The following is a 23,367-nucleotide window of genomic DNA, read 5'->3' on the forward strand; positions in this document are numbered from 1 at the left end:
ATTCTCATAATTTGCAATACTAGAAGTACGCTCGGGATAAGGATGCCGGTTTGTTATTGTGTGCGTGTACATGTATATGAGAGGGAGAAGCGATGCAGCGTGTACTTCGTTGTCTCGCTTTCTCTTTTAAGGACAGTCGCTGATTCGTCAACGCTGGTATTCGTCATTAAAGTGCAGTGTGGCACAGAAGTTCGATCTTCTCTAGTGATTTATTTTAAATAATTTTGTGTTGATATTGGTTTAAAACCCAGATATGCACACTGTCCCATGGGTAGGTCACTAAACTCGTGCCACTGTTTTTTTATTTATAAATGAAATTTTAAGAGAACAAAATTTCTTGGGCATATCTGGGTTAATTGATATTAAGGCTTCAAATATACACTGTAAGTTATTCGTTCTCTTACCCGTGGATTAAAATATTTTAATTATTTTTCCATTAATCCGTACGTTGTTGGTTTTTTCAACTATTCTCTGTAAGGCTTAAAAAAGTTATTATTCTTATCGTTGCGCCAATGATAATTTTTTAATGTATTTAATGGATTCTAATGATTTTAATAGTCGTCGAGCCATTAAACAATCTGCATATAATTTCTTTCCCCATTTTATATCTTTTTGCTTTTGAAGAATAGCTAAAGTGAAAGATTTCGAATTTTGCAAATATTTAATTAATGACATCAATGTCTGGTTTCATCGATTATATAATATATTTTTAATTGTCCGTTGAAATTTCCAACTTAGCTCAGATGTATGTATGTTAAATAAACATATATTTTCTTTTAAAATAAAAAAAATAAATATTCTGAGCGAAATTGTTTTGAGCCACACGGTTCACGCTCACAATAACAAACCAGAATCCTTATCCCGAGCGTACTCTACATATTCATAAAATTGATTTCTTAGTTTTTTTTAACTGGAGAATCGCGCTGAAAACTTTTATTTTTAGATTTTAAATGTGTGGATAGAAACGATACGATAAGTTTTATACAAACCATTGAACTATTGCTGTGGTCCTATATAAATCAATTCACATCAAAAACACATTTTTCAGGAGCGTGATTTACTTTCTTTTTGTACTCCATAAACCTTTTTCATTGCGTCGTATTCAGGATCGGACTCGAGATTAATAGACTTTCGTCCAATTACATCAGCGCTCTTTAAGTATACAACAGCGTTGAGATATAATCAAGCTCCGTTTTAATTTCCACCCCTCTCAGTTCAACCCTACCCTTTTTCAGGCACGCTGAAATCGAACGCAATTAAAATACGACGGATGCACTAGTCATGGAAAAAAGTACGATGTGGTGGATGTCTGATTTAAACGGTACAGCGGGGACAAACATATAGGGCGCCTGCCCGTCGCGGGAAAGCGCAGTGGGGGCGAGCCCCCGTCGGGGGCTGAAGTGGGATGGAAAACGAGAGAGAAAGAGAGAGAGTCGAAAGGGTGTGTGTGTGTGAGAGAGAGAGCGAGCGAGCGAGGGAGAGCGAATCGGCGTTCGTTGCAAAGCCCTGGAATATTGATTCCCGTTTCTTCGGAGGAACAGCGACCGCCATATTGCCCCTGTATCCTGGCAGAAAAGCCGCGTTGGGATTCGCGGAAATCTCTCTTTTGCAGGTCATACATACTGAGTGACTTATCGTCGGGTTATGTTTGAATTACGACTGATAAATACGTCTGCAACTGATAAGCTTCGAGCTTTTGAACCGTCGACAAACTGTTGATTTGCAAATTCATGTTTATGTTGTATGAAGTCTTTTCAGATGGATAAAATTTGGAAGTGTAATATACTGCAGATAATAAAAGGCAAAGCAACAAAATATATTCTAAAGTTTGCCTAACTTTCAGTCGAATATATAATGAGCGCTGTAAAAGGACGCGAAACTCTGGGTTATATTTATGATAGATTCTATTATTGTTCTTAAATTCTAAATGATAATTAACATCATTGCAGTTCATTTGTATTTTAATAAATCAGTCAATAAGGAAAACCGTAAATTTAAAAGTTATATACTATAGGATATTTGATATTTACTTATTAGTAAAGCAAAATGTTTTTTTCGTTCTTTACATTGAACAAATTTACTTATTTTTTGTACATAAACTAAAAAGTTGTTTGTTTTGAGTTTGTATGCGTGTTGAATTGTGAAAAGCGTGATTTTTCATTTTGCATAATTATTTTATTATATTGGGCTTCTCTGATTAGTTTTGAGTATTGACTTAAATTAAATTGAAAACTTATCTTTATGAAGTCGTATAGCTCGTTAGAATAGTCGAGTTTTAAAGTCAGCCAGATAAAATTTGAATTTGCCTTTTATATATATATATATATATGTATATATATTTATTTATTTTTAATATATATATTTATGATATTGTCTATGAGATTTTAATTAATCATCACGATATTCATGTGTGAGATTAGGAAAATCTGGGTAATATTAATATGTGATTATCGATCAAAATTATAATTATAAAATATTCATTAATTCCGATTTTCCAAACACGGTAGGAATTTAAAAACACTAAGGTCTATATGTGATTCGAACCCAGGTCTTTCAGTTCAATAGTCAGAGACTTATACTACTAATCTATTGTGCTGGTATATATTTAGAGATTTCTGCTTTTGAACTTTGCGTATTCGTATCGAGTCGGGGTTCACCACTTTCAGGCTTCTGACCCTTTGGGGTGTGACTTCGCAGCCAGTAAAACGCAGGTGGAAAGTAGTTAAATTTTTATTAATTATATTACATATTGCGACAGACTATGATGGGCGAGATGTTTTCTCCGAACAGTGGTGGAGAAGCTGGCGCAGGGATGTTGTCAATGAAAGATCTTCATAGGTCTTGTAGGTGGCGTGGCAGTGACAGTATAGCGGAGTTTGATCCCTCTGCTACGGTGGAGTCCCTCTCAGGATGTGAGCGTCCATGACAGTATGTTGTCTACGGGCGGGTGAGGCGTCTGCTAGTCTCTTCGAGTGTCCAGGGATGCAAAGCTTGCTAAGCAATCACAATAGTCAATCGTTGCACTCGCTTCTGAAAGTAATGTCGAATTGTGTAACGGGAATATTATGGCCTTACGGTGATATTTGTCTTTCGGTGATTTATTATTTCCCGTGACCGTTTCGTAACAAAGAAATATTCATTTAATGCACCGGAGAATCCTTGCGTGTTATTTATGGAGAAACCTTTAGTTCTAGTCGCAACAAGAGCCTTTGTGTGCGATCTCACTATTGTCTAATTTAACCTAATTGATAAATAATCACTCTAGGTCAGAGTAATTACACGAGTTTCAAGAAGAAGGTATTTAAAACAAACGAGTGCTCTGTGTGGTTCCCACAGATTTTATGTATTATTTTGTATAATTTTTTATTAAAAATATGACCATCATGAGTTGACAAGTTTATGGTAATTATATATACATATCCACAAACATACAGTCTTTAACAGACATATTATTAATATCTATCTCCTAATATCTCCTCATATCTATCGCCGAAAACATCCTTGTTTTTGCAAGTTCGTTGAAAATCTAAATGGCTCGTGGAAGAGAATAAGGTATGTGATCGCGACACTCTAGGGTACTCTAAAGCTTGCAGCTGTAAGTCACTGAACATTGACTGGTTGTCGACACAATTTCTTAGCAATTTCAAATGTTTTTCATTGATTATATGCTACGCCAAAAATGCAATTAACTGTATTCCAACGCTCCTAGCAAAAAGGCATTCTAGGATACAAATACAGAGATATTTGAGAATTTGTTTTTGAATTCTCTACAACAAGGAGAACTTCGTTTCTCTAGGATTCTAAACAATTCGCGGATGCTACGAATTAGCGTATCGTATAGAATGCTAATTGAAATTAAATTGTTAAAGTGACGCGCGCTTTTTCATTGATATACTCTGGAGCTACGCTGGCAACACCGAGGTAGAGCAGTAGCGAAGAGGTTATTCGATTAACGATGCTTTAAAGTTATATGATAGTTTATAAGTTACTACAATTTTGCTCGTTAAATTCGTTATTAATTATCTATATATATATATAATAAAGGAAATTAAATTTCTATTATCTTTGCTCTCGAATATTTCGAAAACAGACTGTACATAGCTTTCTCTATTGCATTGTTATTTCCTCTAAGAAGTAATATACATATTTTGCGATCGATTTGCATGTATGACGTGTCTTGAATGTAAAATTTAAGAATACTGTTATTGTGATTGGATTCTTACTAATAATACCTTCTGTGTAATCACATTTTAGCCGTTTTGTCAGTCTCGGAGGAAGCTGGGTACTATAGAATTTCAGAAAGGTCAAAAGCCAGTTTTAATAATAAATTATTATCTCTATTTGCGTACATTTATTATTCACAATATTTTTTTATCACCACTACATACGTATAAGTGTCAGTTTCTACCTAATATAACTGACATTGAGATATTTGGTATATGTATGTATATATATATATATATATTCATTACTACCATGGGAATTCACGTGCGTGGATTTTGGTGTGCTTCCAGTTTTATGGCAGTGATGCGATTATTTTTTCCTAGCTACGATCGCTTCGCTAAATTATCTCTGCTCCCCGTAATCTCTGATTCATCCACCCAAGTTAGCCGTTAGGCTACCATGATGAGATCGCTAATTTTGTAACAGTTAATATATTTCATATTTTATTCGTAAGATAGTATCATTAAACTAAATTAAGAAAATCAGAATATTGATCATGATCGTTATGCTATCACATTTATATTAAAACAATAGCAGCAATTAGATACTTTGCTCTTGCCATGCATTAAAATATCATAAGCGTCGTTATTGATATGATCGAAATTGATCATATCTGAAGTTCTATTTCTTGTTGGATTTCCTAGTATATATAAATTACCCTTCGCGTACGATTGTGTAGCGTGTAATGACTTTTTAATTTACTGGATTCATGCGATTTATCGTTGACATACATGGCACATATGAACCGAATAATGTATACTTTTTCATAAAAATATTTATTTAAAAAAGCTCGTATAAAACACAATAAAAATGCTGAATCAATATGTGTGTATGTGTACATTTATTATGTATGGATAATATAAGCAAGTTTGTCCAGATCTGATTTATGTACACACGTGTGTTTTATTCACGTCACAGGATTTGAGTCTCACTGGATATTTATTATTTTTTAAACAAGAATATTATATTATTAAAAAAGTCGATTTCGCGTGTGAAGAATTGGCACTATCATGCAAAATCATGAATCGTCCACGTTTGCGTGACAGTTGACGATCGAACAGCTGTTATGAACACTAATGCATACCTAGTATTATGGACAATGAGCATTACCTGGGATTTTTTACATTGATACAAAAACGAAACTCGTGTAGGCGATTCCATTTCTTTAATAATTTATGGTCATTGCAGATGTGTTAATAGTAGAAATTTGTGTCGGACTTATTTTACAAAGAAAAAGTTATAAATACATATTTAAAAATACTACAGCCTCTTTGTTGAACTATATATAATAATGGATGACGTGGGCCGGAAATAAGTGATGAAGTGGTCGAAAGAGATATTACAAAGTTAAAAGGATCACGACTTCCACCATTCTATTATATATTTCAATCTTTGATGGTGTCTGTGTTTATTTATGGAGTACAGGCAGGGCTTTTTTGTCATGTAACGCGGTGGAACGGCGTTCCGGCACCTTTTTTTTACAGTATTTTTAATGTTTAAAAAGCATTGACAAGCTGCGTAACATTTCTTTTCTTTATTTTTACGTAAATATGATGTCATTATTTTCATTTTACTGATTTTTAAGTGTAAAAGTTTAATCCCGAGTTTAAAAATATTAGAAAATTTCGGTAATTTTTCGAAAAAACGAAACTAAAACAATAACAGAAAATATGTAAATATTAGTATTTAAATATGTGAATATTGTGTGACGGCGCCGACACGATTTTTTTGCTTTTGACGTGAATTTTTGACTTCTGAGAAGTGATAATTGTTTTTGCGCCCTCCTATTGACCAAAATTCAGTTTTAACACACTTTGACCAATACACTCATCAATACATTTTGAAGTAAATAAATCTCTCATATAAATTTTGTTAATTTTTTTATGAGCTTCGTGGCATAGGAAATTTTGCTTTAAATTTTATTTAAATGATATTTGTATATAATTTTCTCCAGTAAAATGCTTTGACAAGTAGTGAGTTCCGGCACATTTGTTGTTTAAAAAAAGGCCCTGAGTACATGTATTAAAGACGGACACATCAGAATATAAACTGACTATGCCTGTAAATTACTTAATTATAAAATATGGTACTATCGTCGAATCCATAAATTTATTGAATGATATAAGGTATACAACAAAGATGATTCAAGCAATGTAAAATGTCATCACGTCACCACAATTAATAAAGCTTTAGTAAACAGAGTTTTCTGTATAATCGTGTCAGAGGTAACTAACAATTCAGACGTTTCATGTTTCTTCATATCACGCTAGGTATTCAATAATCCGTGTTTGTCAGTTTGGTTTAGTGTTTCAGTTATTTACGTGACATAACATAATTTTATATACAATTTAATAAGCACACGTGTATCATAAATAAATTCTGGTTACAAGTTCATGGAAATTTTACTTCGTCACATACTATATCTTTTTATTCTTGTAATCATATTAAGTGTATAGTATACAGAGAACCGTTGTTAATCTCGTCTTCATTATGAAAATTTATGGACGAATTGCGGTTTCCTAGGCGTTACACCTTTAATAAGGTACAAAACAGACATACGCCCTTTGACCTTTTTAGCTTCCACGCTCCGCGGCGTCGCTCGTTTACTATTTTTGTCTAAATTGCATGTTTACCGCGGGTCAATTAGGCGGTGCGCCAGGGGCGAGTCTTCCGCAATCGCCGAGACTCGAGAAATGATAACCCCTTGCCGTAGGCTACTTTTAACATAATTTATATACCGGTTAACTGACCTCCCTAACTCCGTTCAGTTTCTACTCCAGCCTTATTTGGTATGTCCGAGTTGAAATCGGTAGGATCTCGGGTTATAAAGTTAATAAGTGCTAGGAGATGTTGCCATGGGTACAGCAATCGATTGTAAATTTTTTCAATGTAAATGTTTTATCAGTTGAGTTAAAAATAAATTGCTTTGCTTGTTCAGCGCAATTTTATTCTCGAAAATGATCAAGTAATGATTCAGTTTTGGTGTTATTTTTCAAGTGGTAATGATGGTGTTTGGTTTCTCGATAACGTTGCTTATCTTTGAGAATTAAGTCTCTCTGAATAATGTTCATGGTGTTGAAAGATCGACTTGCGTATCGATAATCTTTATTTATTGATAGTGTAAATATTGTAAGTTGATCACACGATAGCTTTATACGAGGAACGTCAAAATTTATTGAGAACGCATACAATAATTTTAAATTAAATTAGCATTGAGCAAGTATTTTACTCGCTCAAAAATAGCCTAACCAATAATATAGTTTTCATGTGTAATATTTTTTTTATATACACACTGTCATAGAGAGCTAACAATATGCACACGTATACCCACATATATATCGATATAGATTTTTATAGTTATTATTATTAATGTAATCGATATGAACATAATAAAATAATTGGTACTGGTCGATTTTATACCGGCCGCGCTCTTTAGCGCACTCAATGTGTTATAAAAGAGTCGGAGTCGGTCGATTTTTTCGATTTTTTACGACTCCGACTTCATAGCCCTGGTATGGACAGCAAGTGGACGTTTCGCAACTGTTAAATTTAAGCGTGGCGCCGTGATAATAAACAAGTACTAAATAAATGGAATGCATTTCGTAAATAATCCTTTAAACCAGCGTATTTTATTTTATTTATATTGAGTTTCAAAATATTCAGTTTCTGTACATATATTTTTTTAAAATCATAAAACAAATTTTATGATTTTAATTTTGATATGATGCGACCCACATATTGAAAACCACAACATATGTACCAATACAAGTCAAAATAATGTATATTTTTTTATTCGTTTTAATTCAAAATTTATCATATTTTTTTTGTCACAACTCTGTGATGCGCAGCAGCTGTTTTTACACATCACGCAATGATCTGTCGGTCAATCGAGTGTTAAGACCATTTTTGCGCATGCGCCAAATTATTTCATTGTATGTGCAAGCGCGACGGTGGCCGGTATGAAACCGACCAGTATCAAATAATTTAACATTGTAGATCTATAATACATGTAATTAATGTTAATATTGTTCTTATGCATCGACTAGACCGATTATATATATTTTATTTTATATACTCTCCGTTGATTTCTCAACGGATCATAATTGATAAGTTTCACTAATAGTGCAAACTTTGATATTTAATTAACCTATAAGATTAATGGACCTTCGTGTAAAAATTAAACTGATGATTCGATCGTGATCCTGCATTTACTGTACTGCTCGTCATTGTATGTCTTTCTATATTGAACTTCATTGATGCCTCTGTGACGTAATAATATGAACATCGCATCTAATACTTGTTACCTTCTAATTTTGAAGATAGAAACTGTTTGTATATACTTACTATGTTCCGCCACAAAACAAGCATGTGGTACGCCATACATCTAAAGCGGAAAAAATGAGTTCTATTTCGGCTCAGTCGAAGCTTTTCCAAAATATTCATAGAAGGTAGTCATTACGAACGATCTCAGCATCCGCATCAGCGGCACGCACGCGCGTATAATGAATACGTGTGTTTCTCTCACTCACCTGTTTAGGAACATTCCTAACACGACTCTGGCTTCTATGATAATATAATAATTCGTGATCGTTTATATTCAACGCGTTATCACCATCAACACAAATTCATAATGGTCCATTGTGATCGTCATGCCGTGGCTATTTGACCAAATACGCATGCATAATGTGACTCGCCTCATCGTGAAATGATTGTTGTTAATTGTCCTCCACAGTGGATCCATTATCATATGATAACAACGTTGATGCGTTTATTATGTTGCTTTTGATGATGAGGTTCTCAATACATGAAAAAATTCGCGCTGTGTAAATATTTATTTGCTTTTACTTGCTCGTGTATACACTGTGATGTCATGTTTGGTACAGTATATTCTTATAAAATCATACCATCAGAATATATTTTCTGGAGAGGATTTTATTTGTATTGGCCTTCGAAAGTGTCACATGTGTGTACTTAAAAGATTGAATAGCAAAAAAACGTAAGTCAGTGCAATGTATGCGACAAAAGCGTCTTTACACTTTGGAATCGTCAATCATGTCTTTGTGAAAAACGTGGAGCTTAACCCGTTGAAAACCTTATCTAAAATAGCCTTTTAAAAAAATAGTGTTTATTAAATCGATCATTTATTTAAGTTTAGTCACATTCTTCGGAGACTTCCGACACGTGCAAAATGGTAAACATGGCTAACACGATAACTATTGCAAGTTGAGTATAGATATTTTAGTCCGCGATGCGTGCTAAGATATTTTTATCTTTGATTGTAGGCGTTTGGTCAAGCGATCATCAACATTAACATCGAATCGCTTCACTTTCGTTAGATCGTGCACGCACCCCTCAATATCGATTTCATTTGCCATATGATGTTTACTCTTCTTCGATATCACTATGCATACACACACACTCATGAGCATTCCAATCTGTTACTTCGATCAAACTTTCGTAAAAGTGCTCGGCCACACTGCGTTTTCACCGAATAACAGCACGCGATTGCGCAAGATGTGACTATTTGATTTATTTTATAGATCATTGACTTCGTCTTTAGAGACAATGGCCCTCCTGCAGGACTATTGAAGCATTTTAAACCCTTTTCCGGTCACGTCGCCATCAGGCCACTATTGTTTAACTTGCTGTATTGCTCTCGATAGACGCAGACCACAATCTGGTCGCGATATTTTAAACCTGAGGTTTAATTAGAGGTAAGGTGACATCTGGTGCTGTTTGTGGGTGACCGATCCTCCCACAACACACGATAATAAGTTTCTTTGTCGATTGCCTTGCAGTCGTTGATGGATTTGTATGCGTTAACCCTTTTAAGACCGTTGGTTTATTTATGTGAGTAGGTATAGCAGCAATTGTCTGTTTGAAATGATCGGTGATATCGTTAGTAATAATTTAAAATCTGTGTCTGGCAACACTGAACCTATCATGGCCTTGTATAATTTTGTCATCACCTACACACATATGTATGCACTTCTAAATCGCTACTTTAGACATGGTGGATAATAGAGGGTTCCCTTGTTTTTTATTATTGAAACACAATTATTACTAGTCATTTGTTCTTATTAAGTTACCAGCAGGCTTACTTTGTAACAGTAAGTGAACTAGGGAATGACTTAAGGCTCTGCATGCGTGCGTGCTTAGATTTATAAACAAAAGGGTTAGTGTTTTATATTCTACGCGAGGAATGATTGGATTGGAGAAGTTTTAGGATATTATTTTGTTACTAGCAATGTACCCGATGCTAGCAACAACAAAATCAACGGATAGTATATAAAACTTTTCCATGTTTATTTATAATCTGTTATTTTGAAAAAAGGTATTCCGATCCTAAATAATTATGAATTGTTAGAACATGTTGTATTTTATAAAAACAGAGTGTTATATTTTGTAAAATCTTTAACTGTTTGAGGTCAATTGTTTTTTGAAACATTCTTTCTATTAAATCCTCGCAACTTTATAATGAGGCTCACAAAAATAAATAAAAATATGTTTTAGTTCAAAACAATTTAAAAAACACTCTTATATCATTTAAAAGAATCAACTCCATATTAATTAATGAACAATTTTTTATAATTGACACGCCTTTTTTGTAAATGTATTATCTTGGAAAATGAAAATTCACAGTTATCTGTGAAAAACAAATGAAACAACTCAATAGACTCCTGGAAACATTCTGGTATTTTGCAGGAATGTCATTTGGGGGAAGGGGGAGGGGTATTTGCCCCCCCATTGAATTTGCCCAGAAAAATGCATATCATTTAATGAAATCGAAATATTGAAAAAAACTTCCACTGACATAAATTCTTGGGTTATCATTCAAAGAAAATCTAAAAAAACAGTCTCGTATCTATCTCGAAAATATTTTTTAAAACATGTCATTTCAGTGAAATCATATCGGAAAATATTTAATTGGTAGATATATGTATATATATTTTTACCAGTGAAAATATAATTTATCTGGCAGGTGAAGATAAGCTTATGTGATTTTAACTTTCCATATGTAGTAATATAAAAATTACATACATATCATTATTTATTTACATACGATATATAAATGTTATCAGTGAAGGTTTAGGGGGCGTAGCCCTAGGGGTGGTTGACCTCGCGGCCAATGAGTCTCTTCGGTGAATCCTATTAGATTGTTTATTAAGTTATAATTACATGTGACACATGGACTATTAACGGTGTGACGTTTCTCGCGATGAAGGTGAAGGTGGCCGTAGATGGTGCTCTGGGCTCTGGGCGCGTAGCTGGTTCCTCCGGATGGCTGCTGGTAGATCTTGGCTCTCTAATTGTCTGCGTCGCTGGCTCTGCTGTCTCTGTGCCTCCGTCTCTTTTGGTGCCGTGGACCGTCTCGTATCTCGGACCGTCTCATTGGGCCGTCTACTCTCTCCTCATCGGAGTCCAGGCTTATATCCTTTAGGGGGATGCACGCTAGCTGGCCAATCACGTTTGTGCATCGATCTCCTAGCCAATCGTTGCAGTGGCTGCTTAGAATTCGAGAAAGCCAGTTTTTTGCTTGGCTCCAGACTTTCGAATTCTAAGGAAAAGGTTTGCATTGTGGAGATTGATTGCGTCCGTACCGTTTTGTCACAAAAAGGATTCTCTTAACGACCCGTGTTGTGTGGTCAAAAGAAATCCCTCTTGTGCCATGATGTTTCTCTCATTGTTAATGAATGAACGTTTTTGGTCACGGTTATTAACAATGAGACAATGACCCTTTTAAATGTGCCTATATGTGTGGTCGCCACAAAAGTATATTTTCACTAATAAAGTCCGAATACATTTTCGCTAATAAATACATATTTCTACTGTTCTAAAATGTATATAAAAGTCAATTTGACAGTTGCGAAACGTCCATTTGCTCAAGTTAGCTCTGTCAAGTACAAAATACAAACTATGCCAACTCATCTCGTGTTATATACTCTGATTTATAATATATGTATTCCTAATATATAATTCAATATGATTGAGACTGCAATAAATTGCTTTGCTGCGACGTAATTTGTTAATCACTAGAATCGAGTAATATGAGCGTTTGTTTATAGTAAATCAATCAGAGCAAATAAGGGATTGATTTTTCGTTTGAACGAAGTGACAAATCGATAATGTACTCGATATCGAGAACGGTACGGTACTTCTTACCTTATGGAACATGTCACAGGGAAATGCGTCACAGGTTGAATGTGTATAAATATAGGAAGGAAATAAAGAGACAGCACTTGACCTTGAACTCGAAGAGAGAGAGAGAGAGAGTGACAAATCGTTCGTCCAGCCGATTCCTCCTCCCGGTCCTTAACACTCTCAGGGGGGAATAATATTAGTAGAAGTACAGTTTGTACAAGTATAGTTTGTCTGCATTTCGATATTACACTATGTTTTAAAAATATGATAGCCATCCTTACCAATATTACTACGGAATTCTGATATGAGAGTATTGGTCAAGGTATATTAAAACCGAATTTTGGTTAATAGGGCGCAAAAACAATTATCACTTCTCAGAAGTCAAAAATTCACGTCAAAAGCAATAAAATCGTGTCGGCGCCGTCGCAGTGGGAACGAAAAAATAAATATAACAAAAAATATTTTATATTAATTTTATAAAAAAATATTGACAGCATCTGAATTGATATAAAAAAATCCACAAAAGCTGAATAATATATAAAAAATATTTTAAATAAATTAAGGAAAAGTGTTAAAATAAATTATTAAAACATATTAATACAAAAAGGTAGTAAAATAAATCAAAGCAATAAAACGTTGAGAATCACTATTTTTTTTCTGTATTATATACAATAAATGCAATATAAAATAATAATAAATAATTAACAACAGACATAATTTTGAAAAAATACATAAAATTAAGTCCCTACTCAAAGGGTTAGGTATTATCACTTTCACTAACGGAAATATCAGTTTCAGTCTCAGTTTCTTGATTATATTACTAATAAAAATATTATTTTCATGATAACGTAAATGTTCTAGTAAAATACGTTATTATTGTCAGCCACATTTTAATTGTAAAATAATAAAAATATTTTTTTAATATTTTGAGAACCACGGATTACAATTTACAGGTTTGTTTTATTTTATACTTGCAAAACAATAGACAGATTCTCAACTAGCATCGGCACAGACTGGAAAAAAATATTTTTAAAAAATATAACTGATTTTACGACAAATTTTAGTAATTCTGGTTAAAATGAATAGGTATTGGAACATACAATGTTACCGTAATAAATACTGCAAATTCAAAAAGGCTTCAGATATTATATTGGACATTTAAGTGCTTTTGGACTGCAATGGTAAAACTATTTTGGACATGACATACAGTAGACCCCCCAATAACACGGTAAATTGGGGACGTGCTATTTGTGTGCGTGTTGTTGTGGGACTAGAAAATACAATTTTTTGAAATACGCACGTACGAATCAGGCGCATATGATGAATTATCATCCTTTTGGCTCGCTCACACATGAAGTAACGGGCACCCGCATAGCACGTCACCAATTGATCGTGTTATTCGGGGGTTTTCTCTACTTGCCTTTTGACTTCTAAGGGTTAATTTAAAATTTAAGCAACATAATTCGTAACTAAATTTAGATCTACGTTTTAATATTAAAAAAAATGCAATTATTATGTATCATTTTAAAGAAACTATATAGAAATAATAATAATGATATTAAAGAAATTTGGAAAAACATACCTCAAAGTGATTGATCGCAGTTCTATTTTTTATTAAATAGTATCAGCTGAAACAGATTTTAAAACGAAAGTCAACAAATTAAAATCACAATTATACCAAAAGTTTTTGTATTATCTTATATTGTCTAAACAGCGAGATTATAGTGTGTTTTTATTTTTATTTATAGATACAATTTATCACCATCAAAAAATCGATGTAAGTTTCAATTATTAAAAATTGAAACAAATAACGTAAAATGTTTTAACCCGCAATTGTGATGTTTGGCGTGAATGTTTTTTATCTATGTTTCTAATAATTAGTTTTATACATATTTTTCTATTTTCGAAACAGTGTAAATTTGTATATCAAATATGGCATACGTCACATTTGGAAATATTTCTTGTCAATATTGAAGTTTATACATTTTTCTGTCTGCTGTGTTAATGTATGCGAAATTGTCATAATTGGCCCAAATTAAAATTCCTCATATTACGGTCGTTGGCGTCCAAGGTACGTCACGTAAGAGCGAACTCAGATATTTCCAAACCGTATACCGCGTCTTCACGGTCAAACTCCGGATGGACGTCGGTGACTTAATCATCGGATTATTACGCTATATGACAACACTGAGAGAGAGGGAACACGCTGGCGCTTTTGCAAGCAGACCGAAATAGTTCGAATCCGCTCGATGACGACGAGGATGACACCCACGCGCCAATCCCCACCTGATCAGTCTTGCCTTTTGAGTGATTCGATTAATATTCAATATGAGTATGTACATTAAAAAAGAGTCGGCTTATCGGTGTCATTTTGAGTTTTTGGTTTCGGTTTGCCAGACCTCACAAGATGATATTCGACGTTGACTGAGATACCATTATATCAGATTTTCATTCAACTCATTTGGGTAGGTAGTTGCGAAACTTCCACCCACTGAAACATTAGTTCAAACCCCCGAAAGTTTAGATTGGTTCTAAGTTGCTTATGATGAGGTGGTCATTAATTATATTAAGTATGTGCCTAATTCTTGTTTTGCATACATTTGGGTAACCGAATCTGATAGTATACTATATTCTCCATACGATCGAGTCATTGCTTTATATGAAAAGTAAGCAGATGTTTAGTATATTTATTGGTAGGCGTAATGTGTAGGTCTCTTAAGTTCTCAATTATCTAGGAGGGTCCTTGACATAAGAAGCATGTTTTTATCTTTTATTTATTTATAATTTTGATAATTTATACATCATAAATTAATAAAAAGTAAATAAAAAACAAAATTATATGGTTAATAAAATCAATGTAATAAATTTAACGTTTATATTTTTCAATGCCATACAGGCAAGATGTAATGCTTCTTTGTAAATATTTTAATATTAATAATTTATTTAAATTTTAAGTACATATAGTACATTTATAGCATGTATGTATAATCTAATGATAATATTCGTTGGATGACGACAAAGGTAATCGTATTATGTGCATGGTGATAGGGTACCTTAACCCTTTTCAAGTTGCGATCCACTTCTTTCTATAAAAAAATCATCTCAATCTACCAATATGCAGGGGGAAATAATAATATGTTGTAAAACGCTTATTAAACATTCCAGTAGAAAAAATACAATTTAAAATATAATCATAAAAAATAATAATAAAAAAACAATTTACAAATATAAAATATTATTAATCAGATAATTGACACTGCCCAGATTTGGCCATATTTCGTCGGGATTATACGATAAAAAATATAATCGTAAAAATTAGGCAAGATTTCATCACTCAAAGAATTTTATATATTTGATCTTATTATGTGTTCAGAAAATGCTGATTCAACCAAATATGTAGTGGCAATACAAGACATTACAGTAAATCCCCCAATAACACGGTTAATTAGGGACGTGCTATTTGGATGCCTGTTACTTTTTGTGTGAGTGAGCTCACTCAAAAAGCTTAGAGGATATCTCACCACACGCGCCTAATTCGTACGTACGTATTGCATAAAATGTATTAGTATTTTCTAGTGCTCCAACTGTATGCACCCAAATAGCACGTCCTCAATTTACCGTGTTATTGGGGGGTCTACTGTATTTTTGTTCTGCATTTGTAATGATTGGGTATTTATTCTTAATGTATATCTAAATACAATCTTTAGATTTTGAAGTCTGGTTATTTCCAATTTTAGTTCGTTCTGATTTGCTTAAAATATTGTTGAGATTTGACTTGCAATCTCATCTGAAATTTTCTTTTAACATCATTTTGTTTGGGTCGAATTGAGGGAAAATGTGGTGGTATGATATTTTTTTTTGAAAATTATCATCTTGCTGACATAAAGCAAAACAGCCGTTTTTGCAGTCATAATCGGAAACAAATTATAAATGGGAAATTTTGTTTCTATATAAATGTATTAAAAATTGTAAATATGTATTCTACTCTCGTTTCTCCGTTCATAAGTATTACTCTAAAAGAAATATTCTTCATTCATCAAATTGTAAGGAAAAGGCTATGCATATATTTATTTCCTCTTTTAATTTACATATTATATGTATATTCACTTAATTTTCCAATTTATCTTGTGACTGAATTTCTTGAAAGTTGTAAGTGTGATCAATAATATATATTTTATTTTTAAAATCTAAGAAGAGTAAATCTGCACCAGTCAAAAATGATTCTTTATTTAAATTTTCATCAAAAAATGCTTTTTTATTTTTGATTAATAATTGACACACTCAAAGGTGCAGCGATTACTCCAAGTGGTTTTATAATAGCTTTCACAAACATGTTTAGTTGCAACGATAAATTAACTTTTAAATCTTTACATTTTGCTTTACATATTTCAGTATTTCTTGGATATTTCGTTAAATATTTAGAGTGCATTGTCTGATATTATCGCTCGACATTTCTTTTTTCCTAATCGCCACAGTTGATTTATATTTATCTTTATTAGCAGGGCTGTGGAGTCGTTGGAAATTTTTCCCGACTCCGACTTTTTCGCAAGGTCTGACTCTGAATTTAAAAATTTCGAGAAGATAATCTTAAAATAATAAATTTATTTTAAATTATTTTATTTATTTATTTTCATGTAAATAACAACAAAAAATAATTATAATAATATTTCTTAGGATTAGTGCCGCGCCATTTTATGGGTCTACATGTGACTTGTGACCGGTCGGTTTTTGTTAAGTATTTGAAGTGCTTAATTACTTTTGTTTACTTTATATTACTGACTTTAAGCGCCATGGCACACGACGAACAATTAAAAATATATTGTTCTGGGTGGAAAAGGTTAAAAAGGTGTCGTAGGAGTCATGCTCCGGCTGCACTGACTCCGACTCCAACTCTGACTCCACAGCCATGCTTATTAGTTATTTTTAAATTTTCTTCAAAATTATTATTTACAATTACTTGTTAAATATTGAATTCAATAATAATTAGAGCGGGATATTATTAACCCTTTCTATTAATTAAAAATTGAGTTTTTTTTGCACATAAACATCGTTTTACTTCATAAATTGGAATAAACATGTCAATTTACATCTGAAGTATTTTTTTGTGTTCATGAAAGCTAGAATATTTGGCATAACTCGTAAGCCATCTGTACCCTAGGTATTGCTCGCCATGGCATGCATAGATCTGGAGTGAAAGGGTTAATAGAAGAAACATGACAATAATCTTATTAAAGATATTCAAACGTCTTAAATTTAAGTACAACTTCTGGGATAAAGTGATCTAATGTACGTATTATACAAGCCAACTCGAATACTGCACTTTAGAACAATATATGGCTGTTGTAAATACCTTCGAATACAAAACATAGTGTCTGCTCTATAAGCGATCAGTGAATAAATATGCAATTAGTCAATTACTGGTTAACGATCACGAATGATTCTGTAACTAGGTGAATTACGGTGTATCTGATGCGCATGAGTATATCCGTATTCCCTTTATATCAGGGATAAATCAGCACAACGAATACTTTGATTGTGTTTCAGATGTTTTTAAGTTGTGTGTCTAGATTTTAATAAAAATATTAGAAAGTTTTAATTAAACTATTGTATAAACGGCTTCTTGCTATTATTTTTAATTAAAAAATCATGTGACTGTTGTATTATCTTTTAACTAATTTATTTTTATTTTTAAATTAGGTATTGGGCATTGTTGTCATCGGCTTGGCAGCATGGATGATCTCAGATCCCACCTTCTACTTGTCCGTAACTCAAGAAGAGACCAAATACTACACCGGACTCTACGTCTTCCTGGCAGCCGGCGCTATTCTCGTGTTCGTGTCGTTGCTTGGATGCTGCGGAGCAGGAAAAGAATCGCAATGCATGCTGATAACGGTATAAATAAATATATAATAATATAATTCTAAACAATAAGTAGTTAATTATAATTAATTCATTTTTTTTTAGTTCTTCTGCATCGTTTTGATCGGTATCGTCGCACAAGTAGCTGCTGCCTGGTGGAGTGTCGCTAATTCTGGGCTTTTAGAAGAAAAGGTTAAAGACACTATAAAAATGACTGTTCAAAAGGAGTACGACGGCTACAACTCGAGGACGATGGCGTTTGATGCTATCCAAAAAGGGGTGAGTTAAATTTTGTTTATTTATAGCTACAATTATAATATGATTTTTATTTTTATTGTAGCTTAAATGCTGTGGCGCCACTGGACCGTTGGATTGGCAAGGCTCACTTTACAGCAAAAATGCTGTCATGAATAACAAGGAAGCCACAGGACTCGGAGACGCGATCGGAAATGTATTCAGCGGACTTACTCTCGCAGCAGGAGGCGGCAATCTACAACCTTTCATTATCCCACAGTCTTGCTGCAACGAACCTGGTCAATTGTGTGATTTGAGCCGTAAAGTTCCCATAACAGCAAACATCAACCCGGTCATTCACAGCACAGTAAGAATTGATTAAAATTGATTATTATATAATTGTCATTCAGAAATTTTTAAAATTTAAAACTGTTCTTAAAGAAAGCAACGTTAAATTTATTGACTTGTTTTTGAATTTTGCTTGGGGTAGATGACCGTTAAGCAATAAATAATGTAAGATTAATAATAATGTATTCAAAACGAATTACAAATGTATTCTTTTAAAAAAGTAAAGTTTTGGCAACTTAAAGAACCACAAACTTCATCTTTGAGAATGTACAATTTTAAATAGCACTTTTGAATATTTCATGTATATATTATATATTTTATAATACATTTTTCATTGTTTTTTTTTAAATTTATTTTAGGGTTGCATGGATAAAGTTTTGGCTGCAATCGAAGATAACCAGGGCATTGTGATTGGCGTCGGCTTCGGAGTAGCAGCTTTGGAAGTCCTTGCTTTGATATTCTCTCTCACGTTATGCTGTGCCGTCGATCGGTCGGATCGCTACAAGGCTTAAGTCAACTTTGCGATGTGGATATTTTTTGTGAATCTCATGATAATATTTTTGCTAAAAAAAAAAACAATGATTGATGCGTCATAACCGTCGATCACATTGTTTTCACTCCATAACGAATAGATTCCATTAATATTGAATGTTACGATTTATAATATTAATTTCCAACATATATAAATGTATACATGTTTAATAATGATAGAGATCGTCTTTGTTAATTTACCATTTACTTCTGTGATTATTTGTATACATTTTCACCATTTGTGAAGAAATGTTTTTAGTACGCTCAAACGCTTCCAGAACGTTGGATACAGGGTATGCAGGATTATGGGTGTTCTCAAACTATAATAATTAACCAATAAGGAACATGTTACTATGTTATTTTATCAGAAGAGTTATTAATAATCGGACCATCTAGTATCGGACTGGAGGCGGTTGAGCACATCTAATAGCGTTCGAGCAATTGTTTGAGTTGTATCTGAAATCACCAATAGTTAATAAGTGTGTAACGTTTCATTTAACGTTCATATTGATCTATAATTTTTTTCATAACGTTACCTCATAATACAGTTTTCATATTTTTGTATTTATTTAATATATTATATTGACACACAATGTTAAAAATAACTCATTATTGCGACGGGATTTTGTTTGGGAATCAAATATTATTCCGGTGATACATAACGAAAGATAACCATTAAAAATTTAAATATATGGATGTTATCTTATTTGTTTTGTTTATATACATATATGGTTTCTAATATGTCTGAAACTATGTAAAGTAAGTGTAACTTAGTTTGTAAGATATGAATATATTTTGTCAATGTTGTATTATAGTTCTTTTCCACATGCAATCGAGTAATTTTTTCCTTCAACTATCTATATAATTCAAGCTTGTTTTATACTTACGAAACTGCAAATGTGTAATTTATTTTGTTATCTCTTTTTATATATATATACACGTATATATATAATACTTTCTTAATTTATTTCGTATTAATGGGTGTTTATGGAAGATGTTGAGCGTTAATTTGTAATAATTAAGAATGAAAATGACCATATTATTATAATATAAATTATTAATAATGTGGGTAATATAGGCGGAGGTTTTTATTGTAATCTAAATACAAGATTGTGATTTTTTTTAACTGTTTACAAACATGTATACATAAGTTTTTTTGTAATATTTCTGAATTTACAGTTATGAAACTAACGACTGAAAAATTTGTGTTTGTGCCAAATTTTTTTACATTTCATGTTGGATTTGATTTTAGTGCAAGTTTAATTTTTTCTCTCTAAAAGAACGTTTCTGAACTGACTACAACCCTGCCATCTTTAATATTTTAGTAATAAGGCGCATTAATATATTTACGTTTTTAAGGCACAAGTGGTTTTTTCATATATTAATAATAAAAGCACTTTTTTTTATTTGACGGCAGTATTTATTAAAATAATTTAAATTCATTTTATATTAACTTAAGTTTCAAAGACAGTTAAAATTACTCCCATGCGAATATATATGTATATATACACTATATAATATGAATAATGACTTCAAGAATTTTGAAATATGAATGTGACAATTCTTCAAATAACTATGTAGTAAGTAAACACTAAGATCTATATATTCGTTGAATGTAATATGTACATATAAATTGCTTACCGCTATTATAATTTAATTTTATGGATTTCAAGTTTCATTTAAAAATGCACCACTTTGGAAAATATATATTTTTTTATTAGTGAAAAAACTTTTGAAATGCTTTTATACGAAAAGTTGAATAAATATATTTTCGTAAGCTTGAGATGATGAACGTTTCAAATTTATTATAAATTCATTACGTGAACACTGTCTTTAAATGTCTTGTAGTATTCTAATATGCATGTGTTTAACGAGTCTCAAGATACTTACGAGGCATAATCTATTGATAAAGAATAACGAAACAATCTCGTAACAATAAAAGAAATACATTTATTTAACATAGTAATGTGTTCATTTACGTTATCGTTAACAATGAAAACCATTTTCCATGTAGAAGAGAACTTACACATTTTAAATGTACTATTAATGCATACTTCATTCGTTCGTGTTAAATATAAAGCCTTATTGTAAAACACTTAACGTTAAAAAGGAGAGGAACTGAGTACCAGAATTGAATTAAAAATGTTTACGTTATATAAAAATATTATATATTATAGTCATACAAAAAAATGATATTGTATGTTTTAAGTGTAAAATTCTGATGAATAAATATATTGAAATATACCAAAGATCAACAGGTTTTTATCTTTGTATTTAATACCTTTAATCGTGCATTATATTATATAAATACTACTTTTGAATATTTGGGTGTTTAATTTATTTAAATGATATACCTAGTAGCATAAAATAGTTAATCAATAATTGCAGAGATGGCGTTAGTAATATTCCTTTTTAATATTAAATAAAATTAGTATTTTTACCCTAAATGTTAATATTAATGTTTTCAGCTATAAACTTTATTTTACACATATTTATAACAATTTTTTTTGTAACTTATTAATAGCCTAAAGTTTATATAAACTGGACTGCTTTCATAGGGCATACTTGATAAGTCGCTGGAAATATATTATTCAAAACTAAACAATGCCACTATAGATTATGAAAAATTACATATTTTTAATTTTGTAGGGAAGTTAAACATAGAACCTTAATATTTTTAGCAAATAAAATAAAATCAGATGTAAAAGATGAATTAACAAGTGGAGAATAATTGTAGAGAAATTATAATTTAGTAAGTAGTTTCCTGAAACAAAAATCTCTAATAAAATTATGACTCACTAAATAATTTACGCTTTTGTTTTACTTGTAAAACAGTAATTTGGTTCCAAAAAACGGCGTTATCTCATTTGGTGAAACAACGGTCGCTTAATTAAGTTATACATACGTTTCTTTAAAAACAGAATAACATAAAATGCTGGACTTACAATGTAAAGCATTGACGTGGGTAGGTTTCTTGGAGCAGTATCATGTTAAGCGTTTGTCGGGTTATATTGGAAAATTTACAATATATATTACATATTAAACTCTAAATAGTTTTATCTATAGACAGTGAATATATAAAAATAACTTCATTCTTAATCACATATAGGCTAACCTTTAAAAAAATATTTGCTTAGAAAGCTTTCATTTTTTATACATATATTTTATATTACATATGTCTATTAAAATATATATGACGTAATATATATCTAAATATAATCCAATGGATAAATAATCAATGATCAATAACATTCAATGTGTTTTTTAATATTTAATTATAGATATGACACATTTACTGATATATTACAAAATTACGTGACTTGGTTCAACTTTGGAGATGGCTCATTTTTCATTCCTGATATCATAATGATTGGAAAATCAAAAGTTTTCTTCTAAATATTTGTGATGCAATAATCACACATTGATATTCATAATGTGTGTTATTAAAATATTATTAAGTATGTGCGTTAAAAAATAATTCTCGCTGTCAAGGAAAAATACTGTAATACATAAATAAAATAAATAAAGGTCATTATCAAATAAAAAAATGCACGCTCATTCTTACAAAATAATTTTACATAAAACTTGTTTTCGTACTTGATTTCGCCTCCGCTTGTTCATATTTATAATATATCACATATTTTATTTGCTAGCACTAACGATTCTAATTCTTGGCAGATTTTTAAATTTTATTGTACAGATACATATCGGAGCAGCGCAGTCCGTAACGTCTCAGATTAATAATAATTGAGCAGACTCTAATTTTTATTTATAAAAATGCACAAAGTGACATATATTGATTGTAAGTGCTAATTGGCAAGCCAATATCAAAGCTCTTTAATGTTACGGATTACTATAAAATCAACCAGGAGAGAAGCATTTGTTTCCCAATCTAATTTTGTCAAAATGGATTTTTTATTGTCATGATTGGATTGAAGTTCCAGCCATAATGTAGAAACATAACATGAAAAAGCTATTGCTTATAAAAGTAAATATCAGTAATAAAATAGCATAAATGGATAAACAAAT

The 23,367-nt window shown here is 31.9% G+C and overlaps 1 protein-coding gene across 1 annotated transcript in view; it reads left to right on the plus strand.

Moving 5' to 3' along the window:
* The window catches only part of LOC148236523 (CD82 antigen-like), a 33,447-nt gene extending 11,854 nt beyond the window's left edge, over positions 1 to 21,593 (plus strand). The window contains exons 2-5 of the mRNA XM_088182819.1: positions 18,064 to 18,258; positions 18,331 to 18,504; positions 18,566 to 18,826; positions 19,167 to 21,593. Coding sequence (XP_088038945.1) covers positions 18,064 to 18,258; positions 18,331 to 18,504; positions 18,566 to 18,826; positions 19,167 to 19,319 — 783 coding nt within the window. The 3' untranslated portion in view covers positions 19,320 to 21,593. The remainder of the gene's footprint in view (positions 1 to 18,063; positions 18,259 to 18,330; positions 18,505 to 18,565; positions 18,827 to 19,166) is intronic.
* Positions 21,594 to 23,367: the final 1,774 nt, after the last annotated feature.

Source organism: Plectrocnemia conspersa, unplaced genomic scaffold (assembly GCF_051122295.1).
Source record: "Plectrocnemia conspersa isolate PC_06_02 unplaced genomic scaffold, ASM5112229v1 ptg000003l, whole genome shotgun sequence".
NCBI classification, from domain to species: Eukaryota; Metazoa; Arthropoda; class Insecta; order Trichoptera; family Polycentropodidae; genus Plectrocnemia; species Plectrocnemia conspersa.